The 16,697-nt window shown below is 37.5% G+C and overlaps 1 protein-coding gene across 5 annotated transcripts; it reads left to right on the top strand.

Moving 5' to 3' along the window:
* Nucleotides 1–8,507: 8,507 nt before the first annotated feature.
* On the top strand, nucleotides 8,508–16,351 carry LOC100803883 (diphthine methyltransferase homolog). 5 transcript variants are annotated; one of them, XM_006597955.4, is made up of 5 exons: nucleotides 8,508–8,663; nucleotides 10,488–10,526; nucleotides 11,844–11,933; nucleotides 13,812–14,221; nucleotides 15,555–16,351. In XM_006597955.4, the coding sequence occupies exons 4-5, from the start codon at nucleotides 13,900–13,902 to the stop codon at nucleotides 16,265–16,267; spliced, it is 1,035 nt and encodes a 344-aa protein (XP_006598018.1). In that variant the 5' UTR covers nucleotides 8,508–8,663; nucleotides 10,488–10,526; nucleotides 11,844–11,933; nucleotides 13,812–13,899; the 3' UTR covers nucleotides 16,268–16,351. The 5 variants fall into 5 exon arrangements, with proteins under 5 accessions (XP_006598018.1, XP_006598020.1, XP_040866008.1 ...); XM_041010074.1 differs by lacking the exons at nucleotides 8,508–8,663; nucleotides 11,844–11,933 and adding an exon at nucleotides 8,730–8,944 and having other exon boundaries at nucleotides 15,555–15,772; nucleotides 15,848–16,351; XM_006597954.4 differs by lacking the exon at nucleotides 8,508–8,663 and adding an exon at nucleotides 8,740–8,944.
* The last annotated feature ends 346 nt before the right edge of the window (nucleotides 16,352–16,697 follow it).

The raw sequence follows: 16,697 nt of genomic DNA, 5'->3' as shown, positions 1-16,697 counted from the left end.
GTTATTTACTTGTTTAATCTGTTCATACAGACACACATAAACTGCATGTTCTGAAGCGTGATGTCGTGACATCCTGTACGACATCTGTCCCCAGTATCAGAATTTCACCGGGGTTGCTAACCCTCAAAGGTAATGGGAACGACATGATTAGCATTCTAGTTGGGCATGTGCATGGTGGGTGGTGTATAATTGGTGGGTAATCCGTAGGGGTAAGTGTTCTACTTCCGGCAAGTGTACCAGATCGCACAAGTAGTATAAAACGGTAAGAACCAAGTATCGAACACTCGAGGAACTTGTGTTATTTGGTAAGCGATTTCAGCAAATAGGTATCTGGTGTGTAAAAGTAAGTGTGAATATGAACAAGTGTATAAACTATCTGTGCAAAAAGAAAGAAAATCACGCGAGAGAAATGATGTGTAAAAATAAGTAGAGAACACGTTGGTCTTCCTAATAGGTGCCTGATGCTAAAAAGATATTCTCTATCTAACAATGCTCATGTGTTCTTATGGTGTCTCCTGAGATACTAAACCCTGATTCCTCATAATAGTTTAGCGTAATCCTGATCAAGCATCGTTCACAGATTCCTCTTGTAAGACTAAACTCAACCAGGACCACATTAAGACACACATACTCAACTAAATTATCGCACCCTGATTCCTCGTGAAAGCACGACAACTCAGCCCTGCACTATCAAGGACTTTAGAGTCAGACCAGTTTCCTCTGTTGAATGACCCAGACAAAGCATGCATCTACATGATCAAGGTAAAGGCATACTGGAATGAAAAGCAGATAGCACAGAGAACACACAAAATATCATTAAATAGATAGAAATATATTTACATCAGGTACCTACAGGGAAGATCCAACAGAGGATTTAGCTTTCCATACTAGAAAGCCTTCTTAACAACAAAGAGAAGAACAAGATGAAAGATTGCAAAAATACAAGTGGTGAGGATGTCTCCTTCACCTTTAGGATCTCACAATCACTCACAAACTCATCTCAAGCTCTCAAACCAGCTCTTGTTTCAAGCTCTGGTCTCTGCAGATCTTCACACAACAAAATCTCTCAAAACTCTCTGGAACTTGGACCTTTCTCTCTCCAGAAACCCTAGACATGCAAAGCTCTGAATCCCAGTCCAAACTCTCTTCACAAAATCTGATTTCAGGCTTAAATAGGTGGCCTTGTTCGTGCTCGTGCACTTAGCGCACGTATGGACCGCTTAGCGCATGTTAGTGATTTTTGGCTCAGCGCGCTTCTCTCGCTTAGTGAATGATCTGAAGCGGTGCGCTTGATGACCTAGAGCGGTGCGTTCAATGAACCTATACAGCTCATCTTCTTCTGGATTCTTCCTCGCACTTAGCCCAGGAGTGTTGTGCTTAGCGGACGCTCGCTAAGCCAGCAGATTGGCTTAGCGAGAAGGTGAAAAACAACACTTTCCAAAGCTTGCCTAATTAACCTAAAATTGAGAGAAAATGATTATTAAACACACAAAATGGAAGTACTAAGTATTTATTGCCTATACTTAACAGAAAATACTTATAACACTACAAAATAACCATAAATTGGGAGAGTTTGATACAATTTATACAAGTTTTATACACAAAAGTTAGTCATTTTCACCGACTAACAGTAAGCATTCCTATTATACCCCATGTGTGGACCACTGATGCTACCCAACACCTCTCCTCCTTGTCCCACCATGTCCGAGATGGGTTGGTTTGCTTGGTTTATGGTGGAGGGATAGGTTGAATCCACCTCAACGGCGACGCTGGTGGCGGCTACTGCGGCCGCATTGCTTTCCATCATTCGCTTCATGCTTATCATGGCCTCCATCATGGAGGTCATTTGATCTTTCAAGGCCTCCATATCGACCTTCATTTGTTCTTGCACCTCTTCTATGTCACCCATGACTCTAGTTTTGGAATGGGTTTGATAGGGGTGCCTTAAAGCATGTTTAGTTATGGTGTTTATGGCGGTCGGAACAAAATATGCATTGAGTAATGCGACAAAGAACTAAACATGAATGCATGCTAAAGATAAGTTGTCTAAGTATTGGATTCACGCAGAACTTTGAGCAAAGACATAGGATTTGAACCAAACTCATTTTCATTAAGGAACGAACATGTTCATCTTGTCAAAATTTAAAGTGAAAATACAAGCGCCTTAGTGGTTCCTAATTATGTGGGCCATTAAATCGATCATATGTTGACAATAATTGAGGAGGCCATGAACTTCCTCAGGGGCCGAGTACACATCCACCATTGCCTTGGCTTTGGCTAGCAGTCTAGGAAGCTCTTGACTTCCATTCAAGGTGAAAGCGAACCTATCCATCCACATCATTGCTTCTCTGTGTAATGAATCTATAACCCTCTCCCTTGCTTCCCTTTCTGCTTGTAGGACTAATACCTTTGCATACTCATCCTCTAGCCTTTGTTCATGGGTTAAATCTAGATCTAGCTTCTCTTTGTATTGGTCATTGATGGCCGACATGTTTTCTTTCGTCTTGCTCAATTGTTCGGACAAACTCATATTTGACATTTGATAAGCCTTTAACTTGTCTTATAGTATCATGCCTTCGACTCTCGATTGGTCTCTTTCAGCCCTTCGAAGCTTAAGCTCGTTATTGCTACCCCACAAAGCCCCTCGGAACTTGTTTTGGCCCCATTCCTCCTTTCAGGTCCTCTTTGTTTCCCATTCCAATGCTTCGGCTATGGCCACATTGACGTCTCTCAACTCGTCGCATTCTTTCCGGACCTTGATAGTTGTCGTCTTGAACTTTTCCTTGATTGCTTGCATTTTTTCAAGTTCCGCCTTCAAGGCTTGCACCTCTTCACTCTCCTCTGGGGTTTCAGCCTCTTCCTCACTTGATGCCTTTAGCTTCATGAGCCAAACTAACTCTTGCATATGAGCTTTCAGCCACTTGTGATAGCCGCCAATGATCCCATTATTGCTTCCCCTAAGCTCTTTATCCTTTCTTTGCACCACACTTCATGCCTTTCAGACCCTTTGAAATATCCTTGCATTGGGGTCACTAAAACCCTGTGTGATGAAGGGTGTGATACTTTCATCCGATGGCGCTCCTCTCATAGGGTAGCCAAGTTGTCTTATGGCAAGGACGGGATTATAATTGATACAACCCCTCGTTCCTATCAAGGGGACGTTTGAGAACCCCTCACATGAGAACAAAACTCTGGCTCTTCCTTCCTTCCATCGGGGGAACCAATTGACGGATGCCCCTACCATACTAGTCAAGAGTTGTTCCCAAACTGCCTTCCCTTTCTCGGGGCACATGTGATGACCTTGCAGGGGACAGATGGGTCTACTTTCATGACGAAAGAGGTGCAAGACCAGCCACACATAAAGAGCGGGTGTGCAATAGACAATCCTTGTGTCGCTCTTCTCGCATCTTCGATCAAATGTGTCATAGGCATCGGCCAAAACAGCAACGACTGGACTTTCTTTGCTATGGTGATAAGCAAGGAAGACGTTGATCGCTGCTAAATCCACCAATCCATCCATATTTGGAAAAAGGACTACTCCAAATACCAATAGCTCCAAGACGTCAATGAACAAAGCTCATTCACCTTGATCCGCCAAAGCCTTCGCTTTCTCCTCCAAGTGCTTCCTCGGTATTCCGACCACCCCATTTCTATTTTGTTTTACTCGGTCCAATTCTTGCACCGAGATTTTGACTACCTTGGCTATTCTCACCATGGATGGATAGAACCCAGAAAAAAGATATGGCTTTCTTCCTCCTAGCGGACATCCCAAGATCTCTTCAAACTCTTCCACAGTTGGTACTAGAAGAAAGTCCCCAAACGTGAAGCACCTTAGCGGCTGATCGTAATACTGAGTGAGAGATGCAATGGCTTAAATGGAGACTTCTATCATAGCTAGATCCCAGATCTTTTCATAGGTCTTGCGGAAAGCTTGACGTTGGAGTTGATCCATCAATTGCCCTAATTCTTGCAAACTGGCAACCTCTAGGCTTTTAATTTTGACATGATAGAACCTTTTCTTAAATAAGGGTGCTTGATTCGATCCATGTTTTGCTAGACTAAAAAATTATGTTTGATCAATACTTCGACACCCTATCATGGAGGAAATATGATGAAGGCATAAAGGAATGCTTATGCTATGCATGACACGATGCATTTTACAGACATGAGAGCCTAGAAGATCACCTCTTCTTACCCACAAGGCATTGAGCATCATGGTTCATTTACAGTCATTACCATGGTGCCCCATGCATGCATTTAAAAAGGTGATGTGGACCTTCCGACTTCCCGTGACAAAATGACTAGACAAATGCAATACATGAGTGACGATGCAATACAGATATATATGTGTGAGAGCATGTGGTTGATAGCACAAAATAGAAACATACTAGACAGACATGCATGAAAAGAAACATATTAGACGAATAAGCATAGTAACGACATCAAGTAACGCCGAAATGACATAACAACACAAGAGAGATGCACATAAACATGAATGTACAAAGACATGCATGGCAATATCAAGGAAACAACACGTAGCGTGTTTGCTCCGTGCCCCTATTTCAGGAACCTAATGGAGGGAACTAAAAGCTCGCTATTTAGTGATAATTCCCAAGGTGGTTTCATCTAGCTTTCAAAGGTTTCCAGAGATATCATCCCCTTTGATATCAAACATTGTGGCGGTAGGGACTTAGCAAAGAGAAAAACTCTAGATGAGGTTTCACTGTCATCAAGCAAGTCGGAGACTTAGCATGACCACAGATTCACCTCCACTTCCTATGTTCCCATGGACCCGGGTATAGGGCCCTTAACAACTCACAGTGTATGCAAAAAGTGTAGGTGTCATGCATGCATTAAATGAACAAATATTTATCAATGCATATATTAAATAAACAACTACACAAAACACAAAAGCATCAAAAGAGTTTATATGCATACAAGAACATAAGATAAATAAAGGGAAACAAACAAAAGAGTGAGTGTGATAAAGAGTGCACACAGATAAAATGGCCTAACTCTCTAAAAACAGTCCCCAGTGGAGTCACCAACTGTCGCAACCTACCCTTCAGCGAAAGGGCGACGCGAGACTCACGGGTGCGTCTTCCAAGGAAGGAAAACGCGCAGAGTCGCCACCAACGTTTATTTGAGGAAAACATTAGAAAAAACCAAAAGAGGCCTACGAATTTTGAGAATAAAAGGTTCGGGAGTTGTTTACGCACAGGGAAGGTATTAGCACCCCACACGTCTGTCACAAGGGACGGCAACCTTTAATCAAATGTGCAAAAATCATGACTTCAAATTTATTTTATTTTCCCTTTTTTTATGTTTTTTATCTTTTTGGGGTCGCAAGAGTGAGGCTCTTGCTCCTACATATCCTCAATTGCGATGAGGAACTCATACCTACATAGTTCTTTGAAAAGCAAGAAAGTTATGCGTAGTGTTGATTTTAAACTTCTAAACGGTTCGTTTTAACCGATAAAAGTAAAAAAGGACCGTTAAGGCGTTGGAACTTTGAACGGATTCAAGCAATTTTCTTGTGGACAAAAGCTTGATTATGAGTTGATTTTAGTTTTGGTTTCACTTGGTTATTTTCCAACTCATTAAAAGAGAACTTTCAAAGTAAATGACCGGTTGATGTAGAACCAAGCTTCATGATGAATCAAGATTGATTCAAGGAGTTTTGATGATAACAAAGATGATGACAAAAAGCTCAAAAGTCAAGATCACTTCATGATAACAAAGATGATGACATTCAAGAATGAGTTCAAGATTGAGTCAAGAACACTTCAAAGATCAAGAGGAAATTTGATTTCAAGAATCAAGATTCAAGATTCAAGAATAATCAAGATCAAGATTAAAGACTCAAAGATTCAAGAATCAAGAGAAGACTTAATCAAGATAAGTATTAAAAAGTTTTTCAAAACATTGAGTAGCACAATAAATTTTCACAAAATCATTACCAAAGAGTTTTACTCTCTGGTAATCGATTACCAGATTATAGTAATCAATTACCAGTGGTTTTAAAACTTTAAGATTTTCAAAATTCAAAATGAAGAGTCACATCTGTTGATGTGTAATCGATTACACCTTTATGGTAATCGATTACCAGTGACTGTTTTCGAAAAATTAATTTCCAAAAGCCACATTTCTTCAAGAGACTTGTTTCTGAAGATTCTTTCAAAAGTCATATCTTTTTAAGTGATTAGTTTTAAAGGAATTGCCAAGATTTACAAGTTTTGACTTGAGTCATCAAGAAACTATAAATATGTGACCTTGGCATGAAACATTTTAACAATCTCATTCATATCCATCATCTCTTTCAATCATTCTATCTTTCAATCTATCTTTCAACATCTTCTTTCATTTCTTTCAGAACTTTCTGGTTTCATCTTCTCTTCATCTTTCTAAAAAGTTTTTGTTCAAAACTTTCTCTTCCAAGAAAAGTTCTTTGTTCAAAAACTTGTGTTATTCTTCTTTTCCATTCCCTTCTCCCTTTGCCAAAAAGAATTCGCCAAGGACTAACCGCCTGAATTCTTTTTGTGTCTCTCTTCTCCCTTTTCCAAAAGAACAAAGGACTAACCGCCTGAATTCTTTTGTGTCTCCCTTCTCCCTTGTCAAAGAATTCAATAAGGCACAGTCTGAGATTTCAGGTGCTTGATTTTTCTTCTTCTTTCTCCTTCTTCTCACTAATTTCACTCAAATTTTGTTGATTTCAGGTGTTGGACCCTTCCTTCAGCCCTCTCACGCCTATTTATAGGAAATGAGGGGTGGAGGTTGCACAGCAGCTCACCCAGGCAAGCTCAACTTGCCCAGGTGAGCTGCTTGCTTCCTCCAGAAGCAACCTAGCTCGCCCAGGCGAGCTAGTTACTTCATCCCTAAGCTTTCTAATGGGCCCAGGGTTGGAAAATGTCCCCAAAGTGACCATTTTGCCCCTCTTTTGAACATTTTGCACATTTCCTTCTGAAACGTCACAAAACCCTACAGATTGCGCGGGACTTAGAGTTAAGCAGCTCAATTTGGCCGCCAAGAATCCAAATATTGGTCAACAATCGTCCCCGGATGAAATTAGGGTATGATAGTGAGTTGTAAACACACTTGAGATCAAGAGAGATCCATTCAATCAAGTCTTTTGTTCTTGCATTTGAATGTAAAGGTTGTATCTCTCCTTGATTTTGTTTCATATGTTTTTTTTGTTCATATTGTTACTGCATGTGCAAGAGTTTTACTGCATGCTAGAATAGATGTTTCTAGTTTGAAGCTAAGAAGAGTAGGTATCTTTTAGGCTTAGATTCACTAAGGACCCTAGGGTTGGGTGCCTAAGTTTCATTTTCTAGGTAGAATTTGAAATTGCTTGTGATTGCTTGTAAAACTCACATTGCATAGTGAAAATCTAATTCAGGTTGAATTAGATAACTGGATTAACTTCTCTAGAAATAGAGAGTGAACCAGTATAAATCTTGTTCTCTATATTCTCCTTAACTCTCATCTCTCTTTATTGCATTCTTTATCAATTTGCTAAGTTACAAAGATATTTCAAATTGATGCACTTTAACAAAAGGATACTATGCTCGGGTGATTGATTCAATATTGATTTAAAAGAAAGTTATGATACGATCTTTTTGGCAACAAAAGTTTTAAAACTCTATTTTTTTATGATTTGATTTTACACCAATTCACCCCCCCCCCCTTTTGGTTTGGTTAGTCCCGTTGTCTTTTTCAATTGGTATCAAAGCCTTGTCTTGAAAGTTACTCAAGATCACTGTTTTCTTCAAATATGGGCTCTAAACAAATCACTTTCAAAGAGGGTGTCTCTCTCAATCGACCACCATTTTTTTAGGGAGAGCATTTTCCGTTTTGGCAAAAGAGAATGGAAATCTTTATTTAATCAATTGACCTCGGTACATGAAATGCTATTGTTAAAGGACCCTTCATACCAACTAAAGAAGTTAATATTGAATTGGTTCCTAAAGAATGGGATGAAATGAAAGATGATGAGAAAAGAAAAGTGCAAGATGATCAAAAAGCTAAAATCATTCTACCTTCTAGTTTATGTTCTTATGAATTTTTCCACACTGCAAGGAGTAAAAGTGTAAAGGAGATAATGCTTGAAGTCACTCTGGATGTAAGAAGAGCAAGAAAGAACACTCTTGTATCCAAATGTGAAGCTTTCCGAATGAAGAATGGTGAAACCATCTCTGAACTCCAAACAAGATTCACCCACATAGTGAATCACTTACTTGGCCTCAAAAAGACATTTTAAGATGATAAGCTAAACATCAAGATCCTTAATTGTCTTACAAGAACTTGGGAACCAAAAAACATAGCTATCAAGGAATCAAAGGACTTGGCATCAATGTCAATGGAAGCTCTCAAAGCTACAGAAAAGAAAAAGAAAGGGGTTGCACTCAAAGCTAGTTCCTCAAAGGAAGGCCACAAAGAAGACTCTATTGATGATGAAAGATGCACAAAATTTGAATTTGATTGTCAAGAAGTTTGACAAATTCCTCAAAAGGTCCAAAGCCAAAAAATTCTCTAAAAACCGGGAAAGCAAGGCCACGTCAAGTTGGAGTGTCCTGCTGAAAAGAAAGGAAAGAATGATAGAAAATCTAAAAATGTCTACATAGCCTGGGAAGACAATTTGTCAACATCCTTCAAAATTTAAGGTAAGGTTTATTTTTTTTAAAGATATTTTAAGGTAAGGTTTATTTTTTTTAAGAAACAAAATTTAATATTATAGTTTTGATTAAAATTTAATTAGTAAAAACCTTAGTTAAACCTCTGGTCTTCGGCATGAACGAAAACCTGTTCGAACGAATGTTGTGCTCCTTCAAAGCTTCTAGTGTTCTTCCAATTTCACTCCTTCAACACTTCGGCCCCAATTGCTGTTAGTGGTCGTCCTCTTTGTTCAGCCACGCTTCTCTCTAGTCTCTATGAATAGCGCGCAGTACGATTCTCCTTTTCCCTATTTTTTTTTCCATTTCATTCTTTGATTTCTCCTCGAAATATTATAACAAAGTTGGGGAATTTGTGCTTATGAAGATTTATGCTTCTTGCGGGAAAAAGATAGAGACTAGTTTCCCAATATATTGCGAAGGAAAAGGGCAAAAAAATATATACTGAAAGAAAAGAAGCATGTGGTATTCAATGGGTTTGCTATTCGCCATATATTGCTATTTCAATTATTTGGCATGGGTTTGTTATTCGTTGGTTCCAATATATCAGAAAATCTTTGCTAATTGATGGGTTTGCAATTCAAGCCTTGCACTATAAATTGTAATTTACTAAGGGATTCCAATAAATGATGTTATTGTTGTGCGGTTGTGCCACGCGTGAGTCAGGGAATTTGTGTATTTGGGAATGGCTAGTCCCAACCCAAGTACCAAACAAATACTCTTTTGTTGACAGCTCACGGATTAGAATGTATGAAAAGTGTTAATAGGTCTTCCTGCCTCTGAATCAAGGTTTTAAACTGTTGCCGCAGTTGTGATTTGGTCACAATCCTTGACATTGCGTGAAACTGTGGACAAATGCAGTTGCAATTGCAATCATGGAGACTCTAACAATCATGATGTTGTTTCCGAAATCACCATCCTTGACCATTTTTTAAAACCTTACTTGGATTTAAAAGCATCATAACAAGATTCAGAACTGGGGCCACCCTACACCAGAATCAGTAATCACCTGTTTGTTTTTCTTCAGATTTAGGGTTGACACTTTAGCGGCCACATTTGTTCACACATAAATAGCAGTTTCTGCAATGAGAACACACATAGTTGCCTCGCACTATTAAAGGTCTATGCCTTAATGGGTAAGTCTGTTGTCTTTTATTGAGTGTCTGTGGTGCACTAATACCAGCAGGAGCATTGTATAGAGAATAGACATGGGGTTGTGTTGGTGTCTGTGGAGTTTCACAGTTATAAAGTAGCACAAATTGTTCAGTTTCGAGTCTTTTTGCTGCATCTGTTGAAAGTAATTCTACCACTTCAGTTGTGTTCTCTGTTATTCCAAAATTTGGAAGGAGGTTTAGCGTTGGATCAGTCTCGTCACTGGAAAGTCACTGAAATTCTGGCCTTGGGGTTTCATCATTCATAAGTTGCTGAAAGTTTCAGCTTTTAGGCTTTGGGCTGTGTCTGTTTGAGCTGCATTGGTATACAATTTCAACCTATAGCCAATGGAGTAGATATTGATGTTCACTGTCTGTTGCAACAACCAGTAGTGCCTTGATAAGATTCTTTTTCTTCTCTTCACTGTCTTTTCCAGATTCTTGTGCACATTTAGAAATAAAGACAACTTTTAGTGGAACCATTCAAGGATATTGAAGGTGATGGAGTTAAAGGAGCTGGGTTTTTTTTTTATGACACCTAATGATTTATGATTTTTTTTATTTTTTATTTCCCCTGAATTTGTTTGTGTTGATTTTAGATGTGTGATTCTGCCCCTGGAACAGGTGTATGGTTATTTATTTTTTATCTTAACTTTATTTGCAGTTTGTAGAATCTGTTCTGGAGATATGAGCAAGCCCACAGGTACACGAGCCTATACTTAAATTTATCAGTTTCCTTACATTGCTAATTCTTTGTGACATGTACTCCAAGTCCGATTCTGTTTTATTTCTTTCTTACCCATCCTTAATTTTTATGCAAAAGGTTTTTTGTTCCGTTAACCACTTCAGCAGGCTAATGAAACATTCTTAATATACATTGAAAAGAGCAAGAACACCCCTTGCAAACCAAGTAGTATATTGATAGAATTTACCATATAGTTACAATAGTCTATTAGTTAAGCATATGTTTTCACTGGTCTGTGACCTCCCCTGTTCTCAGGTGTTCACCTTTGTTCTATTTTTGCAGGTCCATGACCTTTTAAAACCTCCTCAATTCTGTTCCCCTCCTTTTATTTGGTGTTGTGTAATTTGCACTTCACACAGTCCCCTGTTATATACTTGTTACTTAACCCCTAGGTTTATGGTGATTGTGTGTCTAAGCTATGTCAATATGATGAATGATTGTAAATGAGAAATATTTTTTAATTTTTGGTAATTTTTAATTTTATCTTTAAGCATATTACTTTTCTTGTGTACATAATCATCAGTATAATGGTCATCAAATTATGCAGTTATATCAGTTTTAAGGTTGGCTACTATCCAGTTATAAACTAACTTAAAATTTACTGTGTTGACAACTGAAATTCAAAATTTTGAATGTAATGGGCTCGAGGCTCAGTTCAGGGAAAGAGTCAGTGATTAAGAGTTATGGGCCGATGCAGCTAGCTGAGTTTGGGCTTAGGAGCGTTTGGGTACTTGTTAGTAGAAGTCAAGTTCGGTTGATGCTTAGCACGTGGGAATTAGCTGAGTTCCATTTAAATTAATTTAGTTTAAGATATCCCATTATTTTCGGACTTTAGATCACAGGCATCAGTTGGAAGGCACCAATATCATGTTCCCTAGAAGATAGAAGGGGGTTCCTTTGTCAGTTTAACGTTCAAAAATGCACAAGGAAGGACTGCTGAAGAGTTAGAGATAAGGCCTAAAATCTAGGGGAATTTGTCAACCACTATCAGATAGAAGAGCCCACCATGACTTACTGAGTCAAGTGAAGTCTGCCAAATTCTGCATTTTGTTTTCTGAATCAGAATAGAAGCTACCAAATAGGTCTCCAGCTAACATTCAGGCAGCTAGTGAGTAGGAAAACGTGGCTTATTTGCATTTTGCAAGTATAAATGTGATTTCTATTTCAAATTTAAGCACACAGTCAATCAAAAAAACAAACCCAGTTTATATTGCATGTTTATCTTTACAGATTTTATCACATTTTATTTACAGCTTTTATACTTTAATTTTTCAGAATCCAAATTCTTCTTCTACTTTCACCTAAACCAAGCACTTGTTGAAGTAGCTTCGGAGCCCACTACTGAGAAGCCGATTCTCGTTCTTGGTATCAATCACTTAAGTTATTTTGGGATCATGTTGGAGCATGTTTTGGCTAAAATCATTTCACGCAACAACAGACTGATATATCTCTAAGAAGGAACTTAGCAAAACAAAATACATAAATGTTTAATTTTTTCTTAGGATAAATTACGCTGACACTTCCTGAGATTTTTTTAAATTGCACATAATCTCCCTGCTTTTTTAATTTTTACAACAGCCTTCCTTCTTTTTCAAACAGTTAAAGGGGTTAGTGTAATATATAAAGGGTGTCAGTGTAATGTTTTTCAAACAATTATAGTGGTTAGTGTAGGGATAGAAAAAGGAAGGGTATCATGTGCAGTATGAAAAAACCTCTGGTGGTATCAATGTAGTTTACTATTTTTAGTATGATTCGTATGGAAAGAATACTATATTTTAAACAAAGAAAAGAAGTGGTAATAAGAAAACGATGAATATAGCTTCAGGAAAAGTGTAAACCAACTCTGTTAAATAAAGAAAGCAGTTATAAGCTTGGTCACTCTGTTCAAAACCTCCATCAGTCCACTGAAGGAAACAGACACAAATGCATTTCTCTAAATAAAGAAAGCAGTTATAAGCTTGGTCACTCTGTCCATTTTTCTCATCATCTGTTCCACCATCAGCTTCCATGCCTAGATCTTCAACAAAATCACAGATCAGAGAAATGCATTTGTGTCTGTTTCCTTCAGTGGACCTTCTTATGAAAGTTTTAGTGCCCGCTCAGTCTTGTAGTTTTTTTTTTTCAAAGCAAATATAGGACATTTTTTTTTACCTATAAGTTGAACCAAGGGTCTTGTTTTTTCTGCTGAAACAAATTTGTAAGGAAGTCCATCCTTATCCTTCTGCTTAACTTCAAATAAAAGACCTCTACTTGAAGCAATCAAATTGCAAACTAAAACAATCAAGGAAAATGAAAAATAATGTTTTGTTTTAAGTTGGGATGCTTAGAGAGGCAAACATCCAGTAGGGTGCAAACTGCAAATGTTAAATTTAGTTGACAAAACAATATTGAATGCTTAAAACAAGTTACAATACAACTACAATACAAATTTGTGTATGGTCCACTCATTATTTAGTGAGCTACCACTCATTTTATAGTTCCCAATTAATTTTACCTAACAACAGTAGAGAATGTGTTATAGGAGTGTGTTGTTATCATTTCTCCTTCTGTAATATTTAGATTATATTTGTTATTACACGAAGCATTGAATTTCATCCATGTTTAAATAAATGTTTATTTTTTTAACTGCTCAAGAAGAACTTAAATCATATTATGCTTGACTCAAAATCATTTTAGTTTTTCTTTTTCCTTTTCCCTTTCTGGAAGAGTCAAAACATATTATGCTTGACTCAAAACACTAAATCGAATACTAAAGTTCACACATGACACACCACAGTAACACAATATAGACAAGACCAGTAGAAGTGGTTCACACGTTTCAAAATAGAAGAGGGAAAGAGACCCTTTTGGGCTAGGGTATAGTTTTTCGATGGGGTTTTATTTTTCATGGGCCCTTCCTTTGATTTTCCCTAAAAGGTATCTATGATCAACTCCAAATTTTATTGTGAAAATCTAGGCTTCTCTTGCTGTTGTGCATTTAGAATATCCAGCAACTTCCGTCCCGTTTAATTTGGTTGGAAGCTTTATTACGAATTGATTATTTCTTATGTCATATGTTCTGTTTCTGCATAAATTATTTTGGGTTTCATTCAGTAAAAGAGTGATGATCTGGGACATGTGAAAGGTAATTATGTAAAACATGAGTGAGAAATTATTAAATAAGATTGAACTCCCAATCAGTAATTCAATAAATTATTTATGCCAAAAGTTGTGTCATTTTCTCACTAAAATTTTTTATTCCAGATTATTTTTTTGTTTTTCCTGTGGGTGTGCATGGTTTACATGTGATGCAAAGTTGCTGTTAAGCTAGCTTGGCAATCATTTGGCTGGCATGGACATAGCACATTGCTATTTAAAGGGTAATGCTGATGCTGTGGAGTTTTGTCCACATGATCCCTACCATAATGTTTTAGCGGTATCCACTTACACATTACAAGAAGGTTCTCAGCCCTGTCGACATGGAAGCATTTCACTCTTCAATGTTGATGTGGAACCAGGTCACCTTGACATGGTTTTTAGTGAGGAAACTGCTGGGATTTTTGACATAAAGTGGAATCCACCTGGAGGGCATGCAAGTCCTTTTCTAGCTCAAGCAGATGCTGATGGATACTTGAGAATTAAAATGCTGGAGGGTTGCTGTAATGGAGTGGAAGGTATGGATTTAGTCCTTGATTCATTTCTATAAAGCACTATTTTCAGTATGAAAATATCAAATTCAAACTTAATAGCATTTAAAACTGTATCAAAATAAAAGGTTGTCAGACTCGGAGTCTCAAGGGAACTTGTGAAATCCTTTCCGACTCATATATATAGGATCAGATTTACCTAATATAAAAATATTTAGAAAATAATATTCAAACACAAGGTAAATATCCATCACTATTTACAATGGAGACACAGACATGGACTTGCATGCATGTACTCGAGATGAGAATTGTTTGATTTGGCTCCAAAACTGAAGGTTCGTCCATGGTATTACTGATTATTAAAATTTCTGAAAGTATGGTTATGTTAGTTTTAGTCCTTATTGTTTGTGCAAAGCTCTGTATTTCACATGCATCCTTTCTTCTTCACAATGGATTGACCACACTGGATTCTCATGATTTTGGTTTCACAATGGATGCTGAGTTCATAGGCATCATCACTATAAAAGAATGACAAGTTGACAACACTAAACTTGATAGCAACAAAACTTCATGCTACAACTAAGCTTCAATTGGTTTGCACAAAACAGACTATGGTGAGGGTTTGATTGATTTGAGCCCTAGTAAAATGTTGCATTTACCTTGACTTCATAAGCAGCCTATGGGCAAAAGCATAAACATTCTCACTGTGGGTCAATTGGGTCAAAAATCACATTGGATTTCAGACTTGCTGATTCTCTTCCTGACTCAAGCTTATGCAAAATTGCACAAGTTTACCAAGTCTACCCAAGTCTTATCTAGAAAAGAGTTAGTTGGCTGTCTGTACTTGGACTTGTAAACTGTTGGAATTTAAAAGTTGACTTAAGAGTTTGATAACAACTTAACATGTAGTCTTAAAATACCCACCACAAGACTGATATTTATTTGACATTCTTCTATCAGGTTTGGTTCCCATTTATGGCTATTGTTGGGATTATAATCTGTTTCTATTTTATTATTGCCTCTTTTTAAATGGAAGGTCAATTCCTTGTGCACTAGTATGAATACTGCCATACTACTTATGCCTATTATTTGACCTCATAACAATTTGTTACCTTGTATATTTTTTTTGTTAGTGGCTATTGTTTATTATTATAGCACTAAAATATGGTTTCTCTACATGTAAATTGCAAAGGAAGTGCCAAAGGCCGACAGCCTGCTGGATATGCTGTTCATTTGTTGATGTACTCATCCACGAGATCTAAATTATCATATCTCTAAATTAGTATTTTGCTAAAGAGACGTGTTCTCATTCTTTTGCTCACTTACCTTGTATTAATATTTTTTATCGGTTCTATTTCAGGGGTTAATCTAAAGGAGATCACAAATGAAAAAATCAGTAACTCTATGTGCCTGTACCTGGATTGGAACCCTTCAGCCACATCCATCACAGTGGGGCTTTCTGATGGCTCTGTGTCTATTGTTTCTTTTCTTGAATCCAAACTGGAAATTCAAGAAGAGTGGAAAGCTCATGATTATGAACTTTGGACAACCTCCTTTGATATCCACCAACCAAATTTGGTATACACTGGCTCTGATGATTGTAAATTCAGTTGTTGGGATTTGCGAGATAAACCTCCCAATGTGGTATTTCAGATCTCTAAAGTCCACAAAATGGGTGTTTGTTGCATTGAGAAGAGTCCACATGACCCAAATACCTTGTTAACTGGCAGCTATGATGAATTCCTAAGGGTATGGGATTTAAGATCAATCTCAAAACCCCTTAATTCAATTAACTTGGGGGGAGGAGTTTGGAGGGTTAAGCACCACCCCTTCATTCCAGGCTTGGTTTTGGCTGCTTGTATGCACAATGGTTTTGCTATTGTCGCCATTAAAGGCGACAATGCCGAAGTGTCGGAAACTTACAAGAAGCATGATTCTCTTGCCTATGGAGCAGATTGGCAGAAAGGAGAAGCAAATCACATAGGTGAGAATACCAAACCACTGGTGGCTACTTGCTCATTCTACGACAAACTTGTTCGAGTGTGGAGGCCAGGAAATGATTTTATCTTGTAGAATGTAGATTGATGCTTAACGTTAAGTCATTAACCCACTTGAAAATGTGATACGTAGTTTATTTATTGAATTATGGTTGAATTATATGACACTTTGATTTACAGTTAATCGTTTTTACTCACTCATTCACGGCTTGAAGGTTGAGCTAACGTGTCATTCTTTGATTATGGTAGTTGATTGATCATGGTTTAACGGCTAGAAAAGAAAGTAGAACAACCTATACAACTACAAGTTTTTGTTTTTGTTTTTACTGCAAACTACAAGTTTATGTTTACACTATTTATGATAGGATAAAACTTTTTATATTATAATTATAGAAAGGGTATCAAGTGACAACTCTTGATTAATGAGAAATAAAAGTAAAATACAAATCTTTGGATTATATTTGAATAGTGAAAGTTAAGAGATAATGACTTTTTTATTATAATTA

This window comes from Glycine max, chromosome 15 (assembly GCF_000004515.6).
Source record: "Glycine max cultivar Williams 82 chromosome 15, Glycine_max_v4.0, whole genome shotgun sequence".
NCBI classification, from domain to species: domain Eukaryota; kingdom Viridiplantae; phylum Streptophyta; class Magnoliopsida; order Fabales; family Fabaceae; genus Glycine; species Glycine max.
This window is presented reverse-complemented; position numbering and strand designations above follow the sequence as displayed.